At 43.7% G+C, this 19,508-nt stretch overlaps 2 protein-coding genes across 2 annotated transcripts; both read right to left on the bottom strand.

The window, feature by feature from the left end:
• Positions 1–66: 66 nt before the first annotated feature.
• K441DRAFT_600765 (5'-nucleotidase) lies at positions 67–2,998 on the bottom strand. Its single transcript, XM_067645207.1, has 7 exons — positions 2,671–2,998; positions 2,511–2,566; positions 1,817–2,438; positions 1,466–1,753; positions 1,235–1,387; positions 556–1,121; positions 67–486 (listed from the first exon to the last, which is right to left on the bottom strand). Exons 1-7 carry the CDS (start codon positions 2,933–2,935, stop codon positions 415–417), a joined length of 2,022 nt encoding a protein of 673 aa, XP_067509800.1. The 5' UTR covers positions 2,936–2,998; the 3' UTR covers positions 67–414.
• A 222-nt stretch (positions 2,999–3,220) lies between these two features.
• K441DRAFT_625823 (uncharacterized protein) lies at positions 3,221–5,921 on the bottom strand. Its single transcript, XM_067646114.1, has 2 exons — positions 5,510–5,921; positions 3,221–5,431 (listed from the first exon to the last, which is right to left on the bottom strand). The coding sequence occupies exons 1-2, from the start codon at positions 5,596–5,598 to the stop codon at positions 3,421–3,423; spliced, it is 2,100 nt and encodes a 699-aa protein (XP_067509799.1). The 5' UTR covers positions 5,599–5,921; the 3' UTR covers positions 3,221–3,420.
• Positions 5,922–19,508: the final 13,587 nt, after the last annotated feature.

Below are 19,508 nucleotides of genomic sequence, written 5' to 3'. Positions count from 1 at the left end.
CAAGGAGAAATTGTTAAGAAATGTTGAAGTACTATTGTCGAAAGTGAACGACCAAAGGAGATCAAGGGGAGGATTTTACCGTGGCCTTTAAGCACATAGTGTCACGGTAGTAGCACATCTCTCACATGCCCTGATTACTGCAGCCAGAGCTGTTAAAGAGCTGTTCACGAAGATAGTTTCCTCTTTATACATGTGACAGAGTCGCTTTTGGGAACGCACGTGTTCGTGAACGTTTCACGGAATCATTAGACAACCATGCCTATCATCCAATAGGATGTCTCGCTGAGTTTCCAACAAGTCTAGCTATATCTTCCGTCGCCATAATTTTTTTTCGCTAAATGCCATGCTAACTTAGAGGGCCATGTTCTATAAAAATCCAGTCTTTGATTCAAAGGAACACTATGACCGAAACTTTCACTTCTTTCGTGTACTTGCACTACTAGACTTAATCTCCTTAATTCGGCCTTCAAGCCTAGGGGCGATAGCCTGCTGAACTGTTAGTAAAAATTACACTTCTTTGAATGGAGCACCAAGGGCTCTGAAAACCGCACTCACCTTAGTCCAATTAACCATAAACTCACCCTCACCTAATTCATCGCACAGGCTTGGGTGGCCAGGGAGACCCGCTAACCGCCACCACTTGCGCATTACCTTGCGCATAATAACGAGCTCGCGCTCGCGTTGGCTAACCGCCATAGGCACTGGCTTTACATCCGATTTAGCGCCTGCTGATCCATCCTCCTCGAACTCTGACTCCGACTCGTTTAGTGGCGTTTCTGCACCCTCAGGCCGCATGCCTCCGGGCGTCATTCTCCCGCCACCGTGATGTGACCCTGCATGGCCTCGCTTTGTGGAATCCTTGGCTGCGGCAGCGCGGAACGCTTCCACGGCCTTCGTGTTTGGAGCCTGCGGCTCGAGGATTGGGTGGACTTGTTGAAGCTCTTGATGGACGGTGCCCCAGTAACGGCCTAGGCTTGGGTCCCACATCTTCCATTTCCCGAGCACTTTGACGGACATGAAGTATTGCCGGAGAATGGTAGAGATGAGCACACCATTTTCTTCAGAGACAAGCTCAGTCGCCGTGCCACCTTCTTCTTGGATGAGCAGCGATGTATAGCCGTCTAAGTGGTGGGCGTGTAATGTTAGTTTTTTTAAGAAAAACATTCGGAAGGTTTGATATACGATATTCGAGGAGAATGTTTTAAATGCGAAAGTACTAAGAAAAAAAAATTACCTTTGCCTCTAGCCATGTACCCACGCGTCGCAAGGACGTATTCTCTTTCTAGATTGAGGGGCTCGTTGTTAATCCTGGTGGAGAGTATACGAGATCCGGGTTTGAGGGAGTAGTCGACTTGAAATTTGATGTTTGAAACCTGGGGGAAGCGTCCTAATCAAAACCGAGTCAACCCAGGTACCGGTCACTTCCTTATGAGCTTTTCGATGACCTAAACTAGTCCGCACATACCCTCTAGAGCTGGATAGCTGCTAACGCCATTCTCTAAAGCCTCCAGGATGGCCTTGCCTGTGACTTTGATAACTACAACAGGATCCTCGAATGGAAAACAATTCATAAGATCTTTCAGTCTCAGTACACCAGGTGGATAGATTTGATCACCACGAATTGTTCCTGCTGCCATAATGCAGCAATCCGTCTGGTAATAGAAACGCATTAGGTCGCAAACGAAGTTACCCAGGTTAGATTCTCGGAGTCTAACTGTGGTGAAGCGTGCATCCAGAGGAGTTGCAGTGTATCCTAGAAGCAATAATTAGATGGAAGTTGCTACTGAAGCAGCGGATGGATATCCGAAATCGGTACCTATGGGCTTCTCAAGCCTACTATTCAATGCCCTCGTAAGTGTCTCTACTAGCTCCACTGTTTGCGGGTCTTGAGGTATGCTTGAAACCACATCCCTTCGAATAATGTTAAAGTCCCACTTCCCGATTCCACCTGTCTTCCTTCGGACCTCAATATAGCTTAATTGTTTGAAATCCGAGCCTGAGCGCAAGATATGCTTGCCATTAATGAAGCTGTGGGAGTAATAATGGTCATGCCCGCCTAGTACAATGTCAATCAGCCCCTCCTCTGTTAGCTCAGCTAACTTGTTATCGTTTGGCTCTCTCTGGTGCGTTAAAGCCACAATGATTTCTGCACCTTGGTCCCGCAACCCAGGGATGAGCTCCCGCGCAGTAGCGGATACCGATTTGTATATTAAATTGGGAGGGAGAGAGTTGATTGTTCCTAGCCATTCCCTTTCGCCTAGTCCAATAACTCCCACTTTTATCCCATTTGAAGATGTCAAGATAGCCGTCTTCTTTGCATTTCCAAGCGGCTCGTTCTCGCCAAGGGCAGGATCAAGAATATTGGCTAATAGCCATGGAAACGTGCATTGGGAGGTAAGGTGCCTAAACTGACGTACACCAAAGTCGAGGTCATGGTTCTATTGTAGATAGGTCCAGCAGTCAGCCAGAGTCTAATTCATGCTTATAGGAATGACAGGAATCAAGCCCACCCCGACACATGCGGCGTCCGTCCCAATGCCATTGAGGACCGGGACCATATGACTGCCTCCTTGAAGTCAAAATCATTGTTCGATATTGTATAGGGTACTCTAGCTTATTTGCGGACTTGTACGAAAGGGCCTGGGCCAGGAGAGCGGAGACGTCACGGACCTTTGGTCACACTACTCTCTAAGCACGGATTGAACGCATCGCCTGAGAAGAAGGTAAGGAGCCCGGGTTGATCTTTGAATCTTCTATCGTCTCTGTAGAAGTTACAAAGGGTCTGGAAACGTGAGAGTCCACCAACGGGTTCTGCAGATGAGGCGTCGACATGGTAGACGTCGTTGTAGTGGAGAAAGCGAAGGTCCGGTGGAGCGCTGGCATTATCGCTCGAGTGAACAATGATTTCCTCGGCACTAGACTGCTTAGAATCCATTTATCTCAGTCAAAAGAGATATTTGTAGAGTCTGATAGGGCAAAGGAGAGGAGATAATGGCCGTTCACAACTGAGGTGAAGTGGTCCTAAGGTCACACCAGCGTCCTTGGCACATAACCACCGGTAAATCGCAAATAGGCTAAAATTGAGAGATTTTGTGAATCGCGGTTAGGGTAGGCTAGACGAGATATCCATTTCACAATTTTAGCGAGTTGAGGATAGATCAACTCGCGTGCTAAAAACCAATCAATCATTAAAGATTCTTCATAGAAGCAAGCTACCTATCATCGAGGGCTTCGAAAGGGTATAATGCTAGTCTTTTGTTATGATCGCTCCTAGGTAAATATGCTTAAAATATGCTCCTCGCTAGTATCATAAACGCTGTGATGGCATGTTGCAATTTGTCATTGCCCATGCTATATTGAGAAGAGTGGACCAAAACACCAAAAATCCCCTACCTCCCTTGCGGCCATACAATTTGACCTCTAAGCATCTCGCTCGCTGATAGTCCATCTCCGCTTTGGGCCCCGTTCTCGCTCGTTTCGAGCTCCCGACGGAGCGGGTCCCCAAAGTCCGTGGTGAGTGGTCGGCTTGCCCAACGATTGGGGAAGAGGAGCTACTTCATCATTCTCCGATCCTTTTGAAACAGTCTTTGCTAGAGGAGTGCTTGGTTTAACATCTCCAAAATTCAAAACTAAATCATTGCCCGGGCTACCAGATACTTCAGACGATCCATCTACATTAGATAGAGCTTTGCTCCACAAGCCCATCGTAGTAGCATTTTGGATGGTACTTGATGAGAACAGTCTGCTTGAGGTCGATGAGCCAGACGTCGAGCTACGTCGAATACTACCAAGAGCGCTATTGACCCCTCGTATCGGTTCGGGAAGGGTGAATGGGGAATCGATAGGGCTATTTGTTCCAGTACTGGAGTTGTATCGGCGGCGATACTCAGAGGGATTGGCCAAGAGAGCTGGGGAAGGGGTTTGCGATAATTTCGCGGGGTCGACACCTGGGCGGAGATGATCCAATGAAGCCAGAATCTTCATTTCGTACTCCTCAGACATTCCCATGTCCATGACTGATGATCTTCGCGTTGAGGGTAAGGGCGGTGAAGGAGACTTATTTATTCCACTCTCTTTTCTGACAGCCATTGACAGCGAAGCCATACCAACATCGAGCAATACTGGTTGATTAGAAATAGCACCCAAAAGCGCATTACAGCCAGCGCCATGGGTAACCAGAATAAGAACGAGATCTCCGTCGTCTTCATGGTCATCTTCAGAACTAGCGCCAATAGCTTCGTGAATCTTATCCTGTGGACCTCCACAACCATGCTCGTTATACCAAGCCATCATGCCAGCAAGGCCTTTTCGGAAACGCTTGTGCATTGTACTCCACTCGTCGCCGTACTCGCCTCCATCACCCCACTCCTGAGGTGCTCGCATACTATCCCATTGATAATCAGCATCGACACAAGCATCTCGCGCATGGGCTACGTAGCCACGAGGGATTGGATCGGCAGTCGACACGGCGTAGGAAGGTACCGGTGGATCATAGATGTTGCTAGCTACTTTGTTGGAAGTAGATATTGATTGGGCGCCTCTATGGCTCGCTCTATTGCCAACATTACCTGCACTTCCCTGGCTACTAGACCGGTTGTGAAGAGGCAAAACTTGGGCTAGACTTCCCAGGTCTGTTAGAGCGCCATCTTCCGTTTGAATTGGTTTGTTTTGTGTTGTGTATAAACCATTTCCCTTCACCCACCCTCCAGGAAAATGACCTTTGTTGGTGTTGACATTTTGTTGGACCTCCACGTACTCTCCACGCCGGAGCAGGTCTGCCTTCGCCCCAGCTACCATCATTGTAGAGTTCGGCGGAGGTGTGATATCCTCGAAATAGTCAGGTGAGAGCCATTCTCCGAGGAAAGCATCTATTCGCAACGTCGTCTTCTCAAGTGCCTTTCTTCTCAACGACTTGCGGAAGACATTTAGGGTAGGGTGGTCCTCTAGCTCTAGGATAGAGGTCAACGCTGGGGAGGTAGACTCCGCTGCGCGGGGCCTCGGAGATCCAGATCGAAGGTTTGTTCCCATTCTGCCTCTAGGAGAATTGCTTCTTTTCCCAGCAGAATCTTGACTGGGCTGGAATTGGGCAATACCAGCACTGATAGCGATTGAAGTCTGCACACACCGTAGGTAAGGTGACGAGTGTATTATGATCTTGTGCTTTCGCTTTGTAGTACGATGGGCTTTCGTAGGGTTTTTCAACTCGGTGGGTCCATCGAGAGGTCCAAAATCAAGGTCATCCACAGCATTATTTGTTCCGTTCGCCTCCACGCCATCGTCAGCTGATTCTCCTCTAGCATGCAGCAAGCTCGCTATCCGGGTACCGAGGGCTTTCGATTGAGTCCAACCACCATAAGTCAAAGGTGGGTCGTAGGGAGTTGGGGATGTGAGGTGCCAAGTCTTGTCAGCTGCATCAAGTCGAGCTCCATGTCTGTGTAACGACAAGTTAGCAAGCTCCTATAGACAGAAAATAGCTGTGATGTAACTTTCGATTGCTGCTATGACCTACCTAACGATTATTACAACCGAAGGACTAGGCGGCATCGTGCAGATTGTGAGCGCGACGCGTGGCGCAACAGGCTGCAAACCAAGAAGCATGCAGGGACTGGAAAATCTCGGCGGCTTGTAATTGAGCCACTTGAATTGTCAAACGAGAGTACCACAGAAATAGTGAAAGATGAACTTTGGTGTAGACGTGATGTTGTGGAGGTATGGACAGAGCTCGATGAATTTTACAGCCCATGCCGGTGGAATATGTCATGCGGGGCTATGGCTTCCGCATGACTGAAAGCCAGTGCCATTCCGAAGTTTTTTATGAGCTCCCACAGTCTAGCCAAAGGCTTTCCGTATCATACCACGGAATAATAAACGTGGCATACACGTGGTGATGCTATAACTCCAGCTGCCTTCGTGGTAATTGCTGAATTGACTCCGGTCCAGGCTTGCTGCTGCTGCTCTACAGCTCGGTGCACGGCCAGCTTCCCCCCCTTTGTCGAGCTTCAAATCCAATTTCGCTTAATGGCCACCAACTTGTATATAGTAATTGTAGCGAACGGCTGTGGCTGCACGCAAAAACCGTTTTGGTGGCCCTGGAGAATTGTCCTGGTTGGCTACAGCTTGTAACTAACGCAATGCACTCCACTGTAATCGTCCACCCTGCAGCCTTGCTTGCCTTCGAAGACGAGGGTAACCCTTGAGACTCTAAGCGCAGAATTTCTTGGCCATAGATTCGGAAATATGCCCGCATGGACAGCCCGGCTTTCTACCAAGCCGTATTACTGTATATCTAAAATTGCAGCGCTTCCAATTCTCTTCTCTGCAGTTGTACTGAAATTTATCCTGAGGGCCATCGCTGCGGCCACAAGCGTCTAAGAGAGGTCACTCACTCTCTGGGTCAAGTACCCCGAACTTTTCCCCCATCGTCTCATATCAGAACGACTCTGCATACATCCAGTGGCTGCGGATGTAAAATCAGCATGCCAGTTTGGTTCTCTGCGATCCTGATACTTTGTGCTGCGTACATCCTGAGCCCTATAGCAGCTGTGCCAACCGCTGGAGAAAGTGTCGAACGCCCAATTGGCCCAAAAAGACTGGTCCTTCTGGCGAAGCCAAATAGGACGTATTTTATCGGTTGACAGAAAGTGTCTTCGACGCTAAGAAGAACGAAGCAGCCCGCATAAAATTTCAAGATCTTGCAAAGGTAGGCCTGGAAATTTAGGGTTTGCTTCTGCGTGTTCTCTCTCTAATGTCGTTGTCCGTAAGGAGTGGTAAGATATCCCATGTGCCGTCGATATAGGCGCTCTGGTAAGCGAACCAACCAAATCGTCTATATTTTTGATGTTCAGACCTGCGGAGGATAACGTCTTAGCCACCCAGACGAGACAGCCACCCACCCGAGACAGTGCACGGGCCTCCTACGAAAATCAAAATCAAATTAACATCAAAATCAACCCTAAAATCAACCTAAATCAACCCTATTATATAAATACACTATAATCCATTGGTAGTTCCTTCCAAACCTTCTTTGTAAAGGTAATAACCCCCTATAATGCAGCCTTTCTTTCCTTTACCCTCTTCTCTTCCTGCTCCTTTTAAAGCTTTTTATTGTTCTTCTTTTATACCTCTGCTACTAATAAAACTCGTGCCTTCCCATAGGCGGCTTTTATCTTGCTATAACGCTCCTTCTTCTATCTTTTAAGAAGCTCCTGATTTGTTCGCTTGAGGATTATATTATTAGCTACCGTACTTAATATAAACTACTGAATATTATGCATAGCTTAAGAACGTAGGGGTAATATACCTTACAAGAGCTGCCTAAATATCTTAGTAAGTCTCTCCTCTACGGAAAGAGACACGGGTATATTAAATTTATAGCCATTCTTGTCTGTAAAGCTTATACAGGAAGGAGTTGTTAGCCGAATCTTTTCTAAAACAATTGAAGGATTGAACGGTAGAAGGCCAGTTGCCCGCCATACGCTTACTATATTAGTTAGTAATATAGCTTCGTCTTATGCAGCTTAGTAATACTTAAGGAACTTAAGCTTAGTAATATTAACAGCTCCATAGAAGGCGAAGTCGTAGAGGTGCTTTTAATAGGCTTTTAATAAGGGGCTAAATATACCAATATTAAGGGGTTAAAGTAGGTGTGTTGAATGAGGTGGTAGATAGAGAGGGATAATCTTATAAGCCTCGCAATACTTAACAAACTGCATTAATATATAGCTCTCGTGTCCATTAAGAATTAATAAGCAATAGATTCCTTAAAGGCGTGGCTCTGTATATTGGTTAAAGTGTTTTAACTAATTAACTGCGATGTCCGAATTTGTCCAGCCCGAATCGCTTACTTAAATTACTGTCTCGCGATCAAGTCCAGGTGATATCCAAGATCGTTGCATTTGCTTCCCCTAAAAGATAAGGTAGGGAGGTAATCGATATTGACCTCCTAATTGACTTCCTGATTGACCTCCTGGTTGACCTCCTGATTGACCTCCTGATTGACCTCCTGATTGACCTCCTGGTTGACCTCCTGATTGACCTCCTGGTTGACCTCCTGATTGACCTCCTGATTGACCTCCTGATCGACCTCCTGATTGACCTCCTGGTTGACCTCCTGATTGACCTCCTGATTGACCTCCTGATCGACCTCCTGATTGACCTCCTGATCGACCTCCTGATTGACCTCCTGATTGACCTCCTGATTGACCTCCTGGTTGACCTCTTGGTTGACCTCCTGATTGACCTCCTGATCGACCTCCTGATTGACCTCCTGGTTGACCTCCTGATTGACCTCCTGATTGACCTCCTGATTGACTTCCTGATATGCACTCAATAATAGACACCCAATCGCGATTGCCCGGCTCTGTAATAAAGGCTTAAGCCTCTAATTAAGGAACAAGCACCTTAACCTTATCGCCTAACCCCATTGCAATTCCTTTCTTATCTATATTATATTAATCGCCTAGGGGAATTGCGTACTTGGTAATAGTAGCTTTATAGAGATTAAACCACTCTTTAATAATCTCTGGATCCTTAGCATCCTTTCGCTTTTAATTAAGGCCTCGGGCGAATTGAGCTTTAAGCTCTGGGTGTTAGGTAAGGAAGTTTTTATACTAGTATTAGCCAAGCTCTAGAGGACGCTTCTTTACAGTAAGGATACTTTTAGCTATAGATTTAAGGTATTAAATTCGAGGTAGCCAACCCCAGGCTCCCATTATATTAATCCATTTAACTAGGGAGTCCTCCTTAATAACTGAGAGCTTTTAAAGCTTTTAGTGATACTCCTTGCTTAACTAGCGGCCGTTACAACGATGGTAAACAGAAAAAGGCGATAGACCGTATATTTGGGCAAGCAAACGGCCAGATTAATTAGGATTGGCTTCTAATAATTAAAGAACAATTTGCATTCAATCTTCTTGGTCAAGCGACAGCAATTGGGGGGTAGTAGAGGACATAGTGGTAGTGTAGTCAAGGAGTATTTTAATGTTTTGATTTTGATTTTCGTAGGAGGCCCGTGCACTGTCTCGGGTGGGTGGCTGTCTCGTCTGGGTGGCTAAGACGTTAGGCCGGATAGGCCTCTCGGATAATAGGCCTATCAGCTGATAGTATCCGGAGACTATCCGGATAGTCTCCGGATAGTCTTGGCAAAATCCCCTTAATATGCTTACACTTGTAATGCACCTCCCAATATTAAATAAATAAATTTTCTATTAGTATAGATTTATAGAGCTTATAAAGCGCTTTAAAATGGTATCACTTTTATCTAAATATCCTAAGGGTAAGTAATATTATATAGATATAAAGCTTACAAGAGCTCTGCGGACAGAGTTGGTAATAAGCAAGCAAGCCAAGCTGAGAGGCCTCAGCTTGCTGGCTTGCAATTTTTGACACCTTGAGCTTGCTTGCTTGGCTTGTTTGGGTTAAATCGTTCGGCTTGCTTGCTTGCTTGGCCGCTTGATTGATTTTGTGTAGAAATATTTAGTGTATATAAAATTAAGGCTGGAGTTACCTTAAAGCTCCTTTATAGCTATAACTTATAGTAATAATACGGTGCAGATAGTTATTACGAGGCTTAGTGTGGTGTTAAGGACGGCTTCGACGGAGGCTTCAACAGAGGCTTCGACGGAGGCTCCAAGGGAGGCTCTAAAAGGATGCGAGAGGCACGTGCTGTTGCACGTGACGCGTCACGTGAAAGTACATGTGCGAAGCATATATACGCTCGGCACGGAAAAATGAATAAACGGTGTTTGTTTACAGTATTTACATTCAAAAATATATCATCAGATTCAACTCTCAACCCAAAATTTTATATATATATTTCCTATCAAGCGGGCAAGCAAGCAAGCAAGCTGGGGCTCATTTAGCTTGCTTGCTTGCCCAAATCGGGCCTTTCAGCTTTACCTCAGCGAGCTCAGACGCGATTTTTTTTAGCTAGCATCGGAATAACCTACGCCGTCTTCCGAATTGCAAAATCACGTCTGAGAGGGTTTGGCGAGATTTGTTAAAATCCTAAGTAAAATCCATAAAACGGAGATTGCGGATATCTAATTCATTTATTCACATAACGCGTTATTATTACTAAAAGTTTATATATTATTTTTAAGATTTAGGGCTTCTAAATAATATAAATTTTATAATACGGCTATTGCTTAGTCCTAATATTAATTTCATTAAAGTTAAAAAACGCGTTATTAAAAGCCTAAGCACGTATTATATCTTATTAAATAGTCTACTAATATTAATAAAACTATATAGATATGTAGACATCTACTACTTAAAGCTATTGCAACACCTAGTAGGTACTATAGTTGGGTCCTTTCTTGAAAATATCCTCCCTTGGCCTGGAGTGTCTCTGCTACTACTAGGGGGCAGAGCCTCGTGCAGAGCCTTAGTAGAACTTCGTGTAGAGCTTAATGCAGAGCTTAATGCAGAGCTTAATGCAGAGCTTCGTGCAGAGCTTCGTGTAGAGCTTCGTGTAGAACTTTAGCAGAGCTTCGTGTAGAACTTTAGCAGAGCTTCGTGCAGAGCTTCGTGCAGAGCTTCGTGCAGAGCTTCGTGCAGAGCTTCGTGCAGAGCTTCGTGCAGAGCTTCGTGCAGAGCCACGTGCAGAGCTTCGTGCAGAGCTTCGTGCAGAGCCACGTGCAGGCGTATAGACGTGTAGCTGTGCAGACGTGCAGACGTTTGTACGGGCGATCAAATGCAGAGACGTTTGTAGAAACGATTGTATAGGCAATTAATCGATTAATTATATGGGCGTTCGTACGGGCGATTGTAGAACCTTCCCAGTATATTAGCGCTGCGTGTTAGTAGAGCTTTAGAGCTCTATATAGGGCTTTAAGCAAATCCGTCTGTGGAGCCGTAAACATTCTACTAAGCCACCCCTCGGAATCCACGTTTTTCTATAGCCCTTATAGAAAACTAACCGTTTTATTTAGTAATTTATTTTCTTTTTCTAACCCTATCTTTTGTTCTTTTTAAAGTTCCGCGCCTCTATTAAAAACGCCATTTAGTTTTTTAACCTTACCGCCTCTCTTTCTTGCTCGCTCCTCCCTTCTTTTCCTTTTCCCCCCTCTTAACCTCTACGCAAGCGCTCCTAATTATACACCTATGCCGTGCCGCCTTCTTCCTTCTACCTCCTCTATATTCTTAGCCCACTATAAAAATATAGGCCTATCTTTCCCATACTATACTGCCCTTAACGCCTAGTTTAACCGCTAGGGGTCCTATTTTAGGCCCCCCCTAAGATAAATAGAGATATATATATCCTTCGCCCGCCGTTCTACTATAGTCTTTAGTAGTCTTATCTCCTTCTCTATCTCTAACCTTAAATTCTAACCGCTCCTTTTGCTTATTTGCTATTGTGATTTTTAACTAGTTAGCCCACCTACTATCCTTTTAATCCCTCCGTCCGCGTCTATCCCTCGCTACTTCTATTCTTCTATACCCTAAAGACAGCTTCCCTTTAGTAGCGATAAGTACCGCATAATACGGTAACAGCCGTTCTATAACGGTCTCTACATCCATCCCTATATCCGTCCCTATATCCGTCCCTATATTCCTTATTAATCCATATTTACTAGAGGAGGTAAATATAGGGCCCTTTAAAGCTAAGCGCTGCTTTTCTAATAACCTGGAGTTACGGAGGTAGAGGGCCTTATTAGCCTTAAAATTATATACCTCCTAGCCGCTAGATAACCGCCTAGTGATTATAGACGTAATAGGCCACCGTTATAATCGTACTATAGTAGTCTAGAGATCGTAAGTAAGTACGCCCTTACCTATCCGTCTAACGTCTCCTACTACCCTTTTCTTCTCTACCTCTCTTTTTATTTCTAGCCGCCTTCTCCTTACTAACCTACGCGCCTCTCTATATAGATTTATTAGGGATATTCTTTTTTTTTTTTTTTTTTTATATCCGTTGTATTATACTACGTACAATACTGCGCATGCAGCCTCTAGGCTATGGCGCTATAGTTCTATATACATGAATCCTTCCTAGGCAGCTTAACATGTACTAGTAGCTAAGTGGACACTCTAGCCCGTTTTTAAAATGCTAGGGGAGCTCTAGTAACTGGTGTTTTTTCGTTCTGGTATTTTGCTTACTATGGTCCAGTTTACACCAAGAAAAGGAAATCTAGCTCTTTTATCTATTTCTGCCGTATTCTGCCGTTCCTAGAGTAGAAAAGCGCTCTAAAAGAAAGATTTTTATTAAATAGTTTTGCACTTAAGAATAAGAGGCGTTATAATAGCTTGCTAGCTTAGAAGCAGCTACCAATTACCCCTAAAGTGACTTTTTATCCTGTACCCTATCTCTTCTCCTTGCTAAAAAATGGGTAGGGAATTAGTAATTAATAGGTACTCTCCCTAAAAATAACCTACTAATGGTATTTTATAAGGGCGAACCTCGTTACATAAACCCACTCCCATAGGAAAATTTTCACGAAGTTGTCTTGTTATAGGGTATAAACACCAATTCGCCTATACACCTTAGATTTAACTGCTAAAGTAACACGGGCCGGTCCCTTCCCCTCCCCTACTATAGCCACCCCTATCTGCGCATCTGCGGTACGCCTATAGTGCGGTATTGTATGGTATGTTGTGGCGGTGGTGGCGTTGTGGTAGAGGTCGTCTGCAGCGCGATGGCGTAGACAGTTGTGGAGGTCGTCTGCAGCGCGATGGCTGTAGACAGGTTGTGGAGGGTCGTCTGCAGCGCGATGGCTGTAGACAGGTTGTGGAGGTCGTCTGTAGCGCGATGGCCTGGTAGACAGAGGTTGTGTGAGGTTCGTCGCAGCGCGATGGGCTGTAGACAGGTTGTGGAGGCTCGTCTGCAGCGAGAATAGAAGACAGTTTATGGGAGTCGTCTGCAGCGGATGGCCGTAGACAGTTGTGGAAGTCTGCAGCGTTAAGGGCCGTAAGACAGGTTAATGGAGGGTCCGTCTGCAGCGTGATGGCCGCTAGACAGATGTGAGAGGAAGGTCGTCAGCAGTAATGGCAGACAGGAAGGATGGAGATGCAGGCCGTCTGCAGACGTGAATCCCGTAGGACGAGACTTAGAGAGTCGTCTGCAGCGTGATGGCAGAAGAAGCATAGTAGAGTTCGGTCTGGCACGTGATGGCTGTAGCTATTATGTAGGTTGTTGCATGGAGGTTGCGCATTACCGGTCGAAGCGGTTTTAGGGGCCATATGATACCTCGCCTATTAGACGCAGGGCGGAGCGAGAGGAGACGACAGGAGGAGCGAACGACGACGTAGATATTAGATTAGAGCTAATTCAGTATAAGCATTCAGGTAACATGCCTGCTTATTCAGGCCTCTACCCCAGTTTCTAGTGCTATAGTCCAACTACAAGCAGTTGGCTGCCCACATCGCCTCGGGATTCTCACCAGTTCTTACAGATATCTTTATAATGGGGTTGGCTAGTACCAGTCCGCCCCCAGTAGGCTGTATAAGAGTTTTCCTCCTAGAGTTAGTACGCCTTCCGCACAGCTTGGGAGCCTTCCATAGCTCCTAGTTTTACACTCTCTTCATTATTTCCCGCCGGCCACGGACTAAAACGCTATTTCTATTGCTAGGGGTCGCAACTCCCGTCTTACGCGCCTACTTTTTGGCGTAATCCTACGAGGGCGTGTCCGTGGCTGCATCCTGCAATATATATTAGGTACACCTTCTACGGTTAAGGCCCAGCCAAAACCTTCTCCCGCCTGACTGAGTAACTCCTGTTGCTCCTAAGCATATCTCACTGGCGTACCGCCCTAGAGACGAACGGTTCCGTCTGTTGATATACCGACACGCGCATCCGTTCTCTCGAGCCACGTAGTAGTCTCTCCGGCCAGGACGTAATCCTGCTGCCTACCAGTGCACTAGGGGTTAGAGCCTAGGCTAAGGGGTAAGGTCCCAGAGCTAGCAGTGGCTACTCGCGCACTACGCCCCGCGGGAGGTTTTAATTCCCGTTTTTCGCGTTGCCTGTAGAGCTCCTCTTGACAGGCCGACCGTGTCTTGCAGAATAGGTTATAGACAAGGTCCCGTGCCAGGCGACCTAACCCTACCCTATTCTACTAACCAAGCTTATGTCCCCCCTTTTGTATAAGCTGCTGGCTATGTCTCTAACCGTCGAGTCCTTGTACGACTGGCCTGTGTTTCCTTAGAGCCTCCCCCATATATATGCGCGCAGGTTGTGTGCACTACGCCTATTAAGACCCTCCTGTGAGTCACCTGTAGGTCAACCGTAGGTCGAACGCCATGGGGCCGTCGAAGCTGGCCTGTGTTTCCGCTGCCTAGAGCTTTGCCCGTGTTTCCACCTCGTCGAGCCGTCTGGTCGCCGTCGCATCGCTGTCGCGTCGCTGTCGCGTCGCTGTCGCGTCTGTCGTCCAGGTCGCGCGCACCACGCCTATTAAGACCCTCTTCTGAGTCACCTGGGTGTCGTATACCAGATAGGCCCTCGTAGAGGGGCCTTAACGAGTTCTCTAGGCAGGGCCTTAACAAGTTCTTCGCGGTNGCCTTGGGGCCTTAACAAGTTTCGTATAATTCTGCGACGCGTTAACCTTAACAAGTTCTTATAAAAAGAGGTTCCCTACGCCCTCGCCGTGTCCCTACGGTCTCAGAGCTAGTGCAAGCCCAAGGGTGTCCTGTTATACGACTAGGACGCGTCCACGTCGACTGGCTAGATGATAAGGCCAGTTTCGGGCCTGGCTGCGAGCCAGGTAGTCGTATATCGGGTGGTTTTCGTATCCCAGTTTCCCTTGATGGCCCCCCTAGATGGTAGAGCAGGAGCCCCAGGCGGGGGCAGTAGGACTCCTGGTGTTGTTGAGGGCGATGCTTTGTACGATGCTTCGTACGCGTCGCAAGCTCAACACCACAGAACCGCGACGACAGCGCGCTGCACGCGCTGCGACGGCTCCCTACCATCGCCTCTGCACTTGGCCATCAAAAGAAACGATTTCCTGATGATGTTTCCACCCGCGGCGACGTGGACGCGTGCAGTAGGGCTTCGCGGGCTAGGGATATTCTATAAGTAGACCTAGATAGTATCTGGCTTAACCTATACCTCGCGTCTAAAACGGCTAAGGATTATTACTAAGTATTCCTCTAGGCGTATATTAAGAACTTAGAGTAAAGATATCTAGTCCTTAGACTATAAGAGTATAAATATAGGTAGATAGTAAATACGGCTTCTTTTATTACGCAGTTCTAAAGGGGGCTTATTACTTAAGCCAACTCTATAGTCCTACTAGAGAAAAGGCGGCAAGATCCTAAGAATAAGGCTCTCTAGAGACTAAAGTTTATTAACTACACTAAGCAACGTGCGTAAGGGCCGATATTTAAGATATTTAAGGTCGGTTACACTAACGAACCCTACGCCCCTCCTCCCTATCCCCCTTTCCCTTTCCTTTTCTCTTATTCCCCTCTACGGATCCTCTGCGTAGGTATATAAAAAGGTTAAAATATCCATTCTAACCCCCCCCCTTTTAGTAGATCTATAATGGCCTTATAGACAAGCTTGGTCTTACAGTTAATTAGACCTTTAAAAAGGTTAAGGTGATAGCTAAAGATATTATTGTCGTCCTTAATACGCTATAGAAGTGTACTAGGGATATTAATTATAAGCCTAACACCCAGCTCGCGTTTTACGCCGTTTTCCTAATAGTAGGCATTAGTAGCTTTAAACTAGCCTTTATAATGTACCTCCCGTACTAGTAAGTTAGTCTAGCGGTTATATAGGACTTAAATAACCAAATAAGGATAAGGCTTATTGCTATAATTATAGTTAAGAAGAATAAGAAAAAGCGGGCTAGCTATAGCTTTAAAGCTAATATGTAAGCCTAACCCTATTCTTATTCTACGTCTTTAGGAACTCCTCGCCCTACCCTAATTACTTTCCCTTACTTACCTCCTTTATTCTAACAGGATATCCTTTTCTATTACCCTTGTCCTATATCTAAATATATACCTTACTAGCCTTATTACTACGCGTGCGATTATAAATAACGCCTTTAAGCCTAGCTTTAAGTCCGTTAACGCGCTACTCTATTAACCTACCCTTAAAGGAGTAGACTTCCTCCCGCTAAAGTAGAAGAAAGAGATACTAAACCGGCCTATTTTTCCACTCGCTTACTTAAGTTTTAATTATCTATAGCACCAAACATGCCTTATAGCTAGTTTTTGGAAGGACTTACGCATCTATACGCTATAGGTTAGCGCAGAAGCTAGACTTAATAGTAAGAGAATTTAAGGCAAATATATATATATGCATATACATATATTAAGCAGCGTATTTCCCTACTACTTTCCTTTTTAACTCCGCGAATAGTAGGGATAGCTACTAACTTCTTTAAACCGCTAGGTATTCTCTCTAATACGCTATATAATTATATTTTATTTAACACAACCTAAGTATTTTAAGGTAGCTATTAGACTAAACGCGTCCGTAAGGATTTTATAGGGTTAGCATTTAGATCTATAGCCAGACGGAATAATACCCTCTTTTAGCGCCTTTGTAATATATCCCTATAGAGGAACATAAATGCTTCTATTGGCCTAAGTAAGGAGGACTTACGGGAGTTTAAATAGCGTAAGGATATATATAATCTCCGCGGAAGCTTAAAAGCGGTAAAGCGAGTAAAAGATTATAAGGTAGCAACGGCGCTTAACAGGCAGCTCCGCTATATTATTAAGATTTTATTATCTCTAAAAGTGCAAAAAAAGAGGGCGGAATACTTTAGTCGCGTTAATAGATTAAGAGCCCTAGGTTTACTAACTATAGATATACTTACCGTATAAACCGCCAGATCCGCTTCTAGCGAGGGCGCTTTAGGTAAAGGCGCTCTAAGAAGGCGCTCTCGCGATATAGTAGCTGTAATCGCTTAGTTTTTACAGAGTTATACTTAGGATATTAATAAACACTAGCCCTTTAAATAGTATTCGGAACGGTTTATAAACCTACTTATTAGATACTTAACTCGCTAGCTAAAAGCGGACCTATCTTTAGATATAGAAACTTCAGAGCGTAAGGTAAATAATATAGGTTAAGTAATACGCAAAGAGGATAAAGAGAATAAAAAGGATAAAAAGGATAAAGTAGGTAACGTAGAGGGCGAGTAGGGTACGCTTTTATCCTTAACTAAAATAAAGGAAATAAGGGATTATAAAAAACAGCCTAAGTGCCTTCTTAGCTATAGCGTTTATTGCCGCTATAGTAAACTTATAAAGTACTATAAAAAGATTTATATTAAAAACGGGATATTTAAGCAGCCCTTTTAGTGCCCTAAATGCCGCCGCCTAGGGATAGAGGATTCTTAGATTAGCGGGGGCAAGTCTATATAAAGTAACCACATTAAAACGGTTTATAATAAAATTTACACGCCTTATTTCCCCTCTTATTTAACCCTAGCTAAGGGCCCATCTAGGTATCTTATTTATTTTAGCTTCTTTCTTCCTAGGCAAGGTCTTATAAGGTATTTTAGACTAACCTATATTTAAAAAGAAGGCATATTTAAGCAGCCCTTCCTATATCCCAAATGCCGCCGCTAGGGAAAGGAGGATACTTAAATTAATGGACTCTCTATATAACCTAGTCACGTAGTATTAGTATATAGTAAGGTTTATATACCTAATTTTCCGTTTAGTCCATACCATTCGCCTAGCTTGCCCTTAGACAACAGAACTTAGAAAATATTTAGTAGGAAGAAGTAAAAGAGGGATAAGGGTAACGCCGGCGCTAGCGCCGGCAGTAGCTTAGCGGAAGTAATAACAGATATAACAATAGATGCGGCGATAGATATAACAATATCTAGTACCTAAACTCTAGCGTCTTCTATAGACTCCAATATTCTTCTAAGAATTAATCCTCGCCTACTAATAGGTAAGGTAGAGGTAAAGGAACGGAAGAGAAAAATAAAGAGGTATATACTAGCGCCTACCTTACCATCTATATTAAGATAGTCCCACTATATAAGTCCTTTGGCGTAGAGACCAAGCTTAGTTAAAACGGTTTAGCCCTAAAATACTAGGTAGTTAACATGTTATATAGCACTAAAATCAATCTAAACTAATACTGTAAAATACTTCTAGCGGAAGCATTTCTCTAATATTAAGTAAGGTAAACGGATTAAATATAAAGTCTATAAAAACTATACTCTTAGTATATACGGGACTATTTCCTAATCTATCCTTTAAAAGCTTACTAGTAAGCTATTAAGGCTAGCAAAGGGCTTTTCCTTTAACTAGACACTAGTTATTATATTAATTAGAGTTTACGTAATAAGTAGCCTATATAAGCAAGATTTAAGGAGAATAAACTTGCCTTAAATTGTAGTAAGTAGTTAAACCCATAACGTATAGCGGCTATATTTAGGTATAGGAGTGGTAATAAAACTTAATAGAGACGTTTTAAGACCTTATAGAGCCTTTTTAAATCCGCCCTATTTACGACCTATACTAATTAGCGCTAAAGCTTAAAGTAACGCCTAAGAGTCTAACAGGAACTAAATTTCATCCTTTCTTTAGAGATATAGCTATTATTTACATTCTTTATACTATTATATAGGCACTATAGTAGTAAAAGAGCTATTATATAAGACTTTAATGGAAGTAGCTAAAGAGATAATAATATCCCATTATAGCTTAGATACCGTGCGCTTATATAGTAAATATCTATATACTAAGATATATTTAGTTCACTAGTATTAGCGCTATTATAACTATATATAGTTACCTATCCTATATATCTATTATACTAGAGATATATTAAACCTATTAATTTATTAATAGTAGCAATCATTCTCGTACTATTATAGGTATAATAAGTATATAAGAGGATTTAAGTAGTAGAGAACAGTATAATAAGATATAATCTATATATATATATAAAAGAAAAGTAACATAAATATAAAAGGGGGTTTTTTTAAGAGAAAATAAAAGAAAGTAACATTTTAGGTAACCTAGACGGCTTAATAGATACGAGAAGATCAGCCTAGGGTTTGCTAGAAAGTTATACACATAATTTATAAAAATCCTATTTAGCTCTAGGTAATAGAAACTAGTCAACACTAATAGAGGAGTAAGATAGTAATTAGAGGCTTAAACTAAGCAAGATAGAGAGGATCTAAAACTTGTTTTAGATAAAACCAGCTAGCAACTATAATAATAGTATAGATTGCTATAATAAGAACGCCTTTAAGCCAGTCTATTTTAGTATTAGTTAGAGTGGATTACCTATATAAAAAGGAAAACTTATTAGATTTATTATCCTAGATAAGATAGTTTACTAGGAGTACGGCAATAAATAAAATAGTAATTAGAAAGATATTGAAATAAAGCGTTATATAATCCTAGTTAATAATCTAACCGAGTATAATAATAAAGGGGAGAATTAGAAGAGTAATTTATATACTAGATCTAATAGCAACATTAATTACTAAACTTATCTCATCCTTATAAGCTACTATAACCGCTATTATATACTTAGTAGTATTCCTAATAATTAGAAGTAGGATAAGACTAACAAAAGTAGTAGA

Source organism: Cenococcum geophilum (genome assembly GCF_001692895.1).
Source record: "Cenococcum geophilum 1.58 unplaced genomic scaffold K441scaffold_2, whole genome shotgun sequence".
Classification (NCBI taxonomy): domain Eukaryota; kingdom Fungi; phylum Ascomycota; class Dothideomycetes; order Gloniales; family Gloniaceae; genus Cenococcum; species Cenococcum geophilum.
Note: the sequence above shows the minus strand (reverse complement) of the source record. Positions and strands in the feature narration are given on the sequence as shown.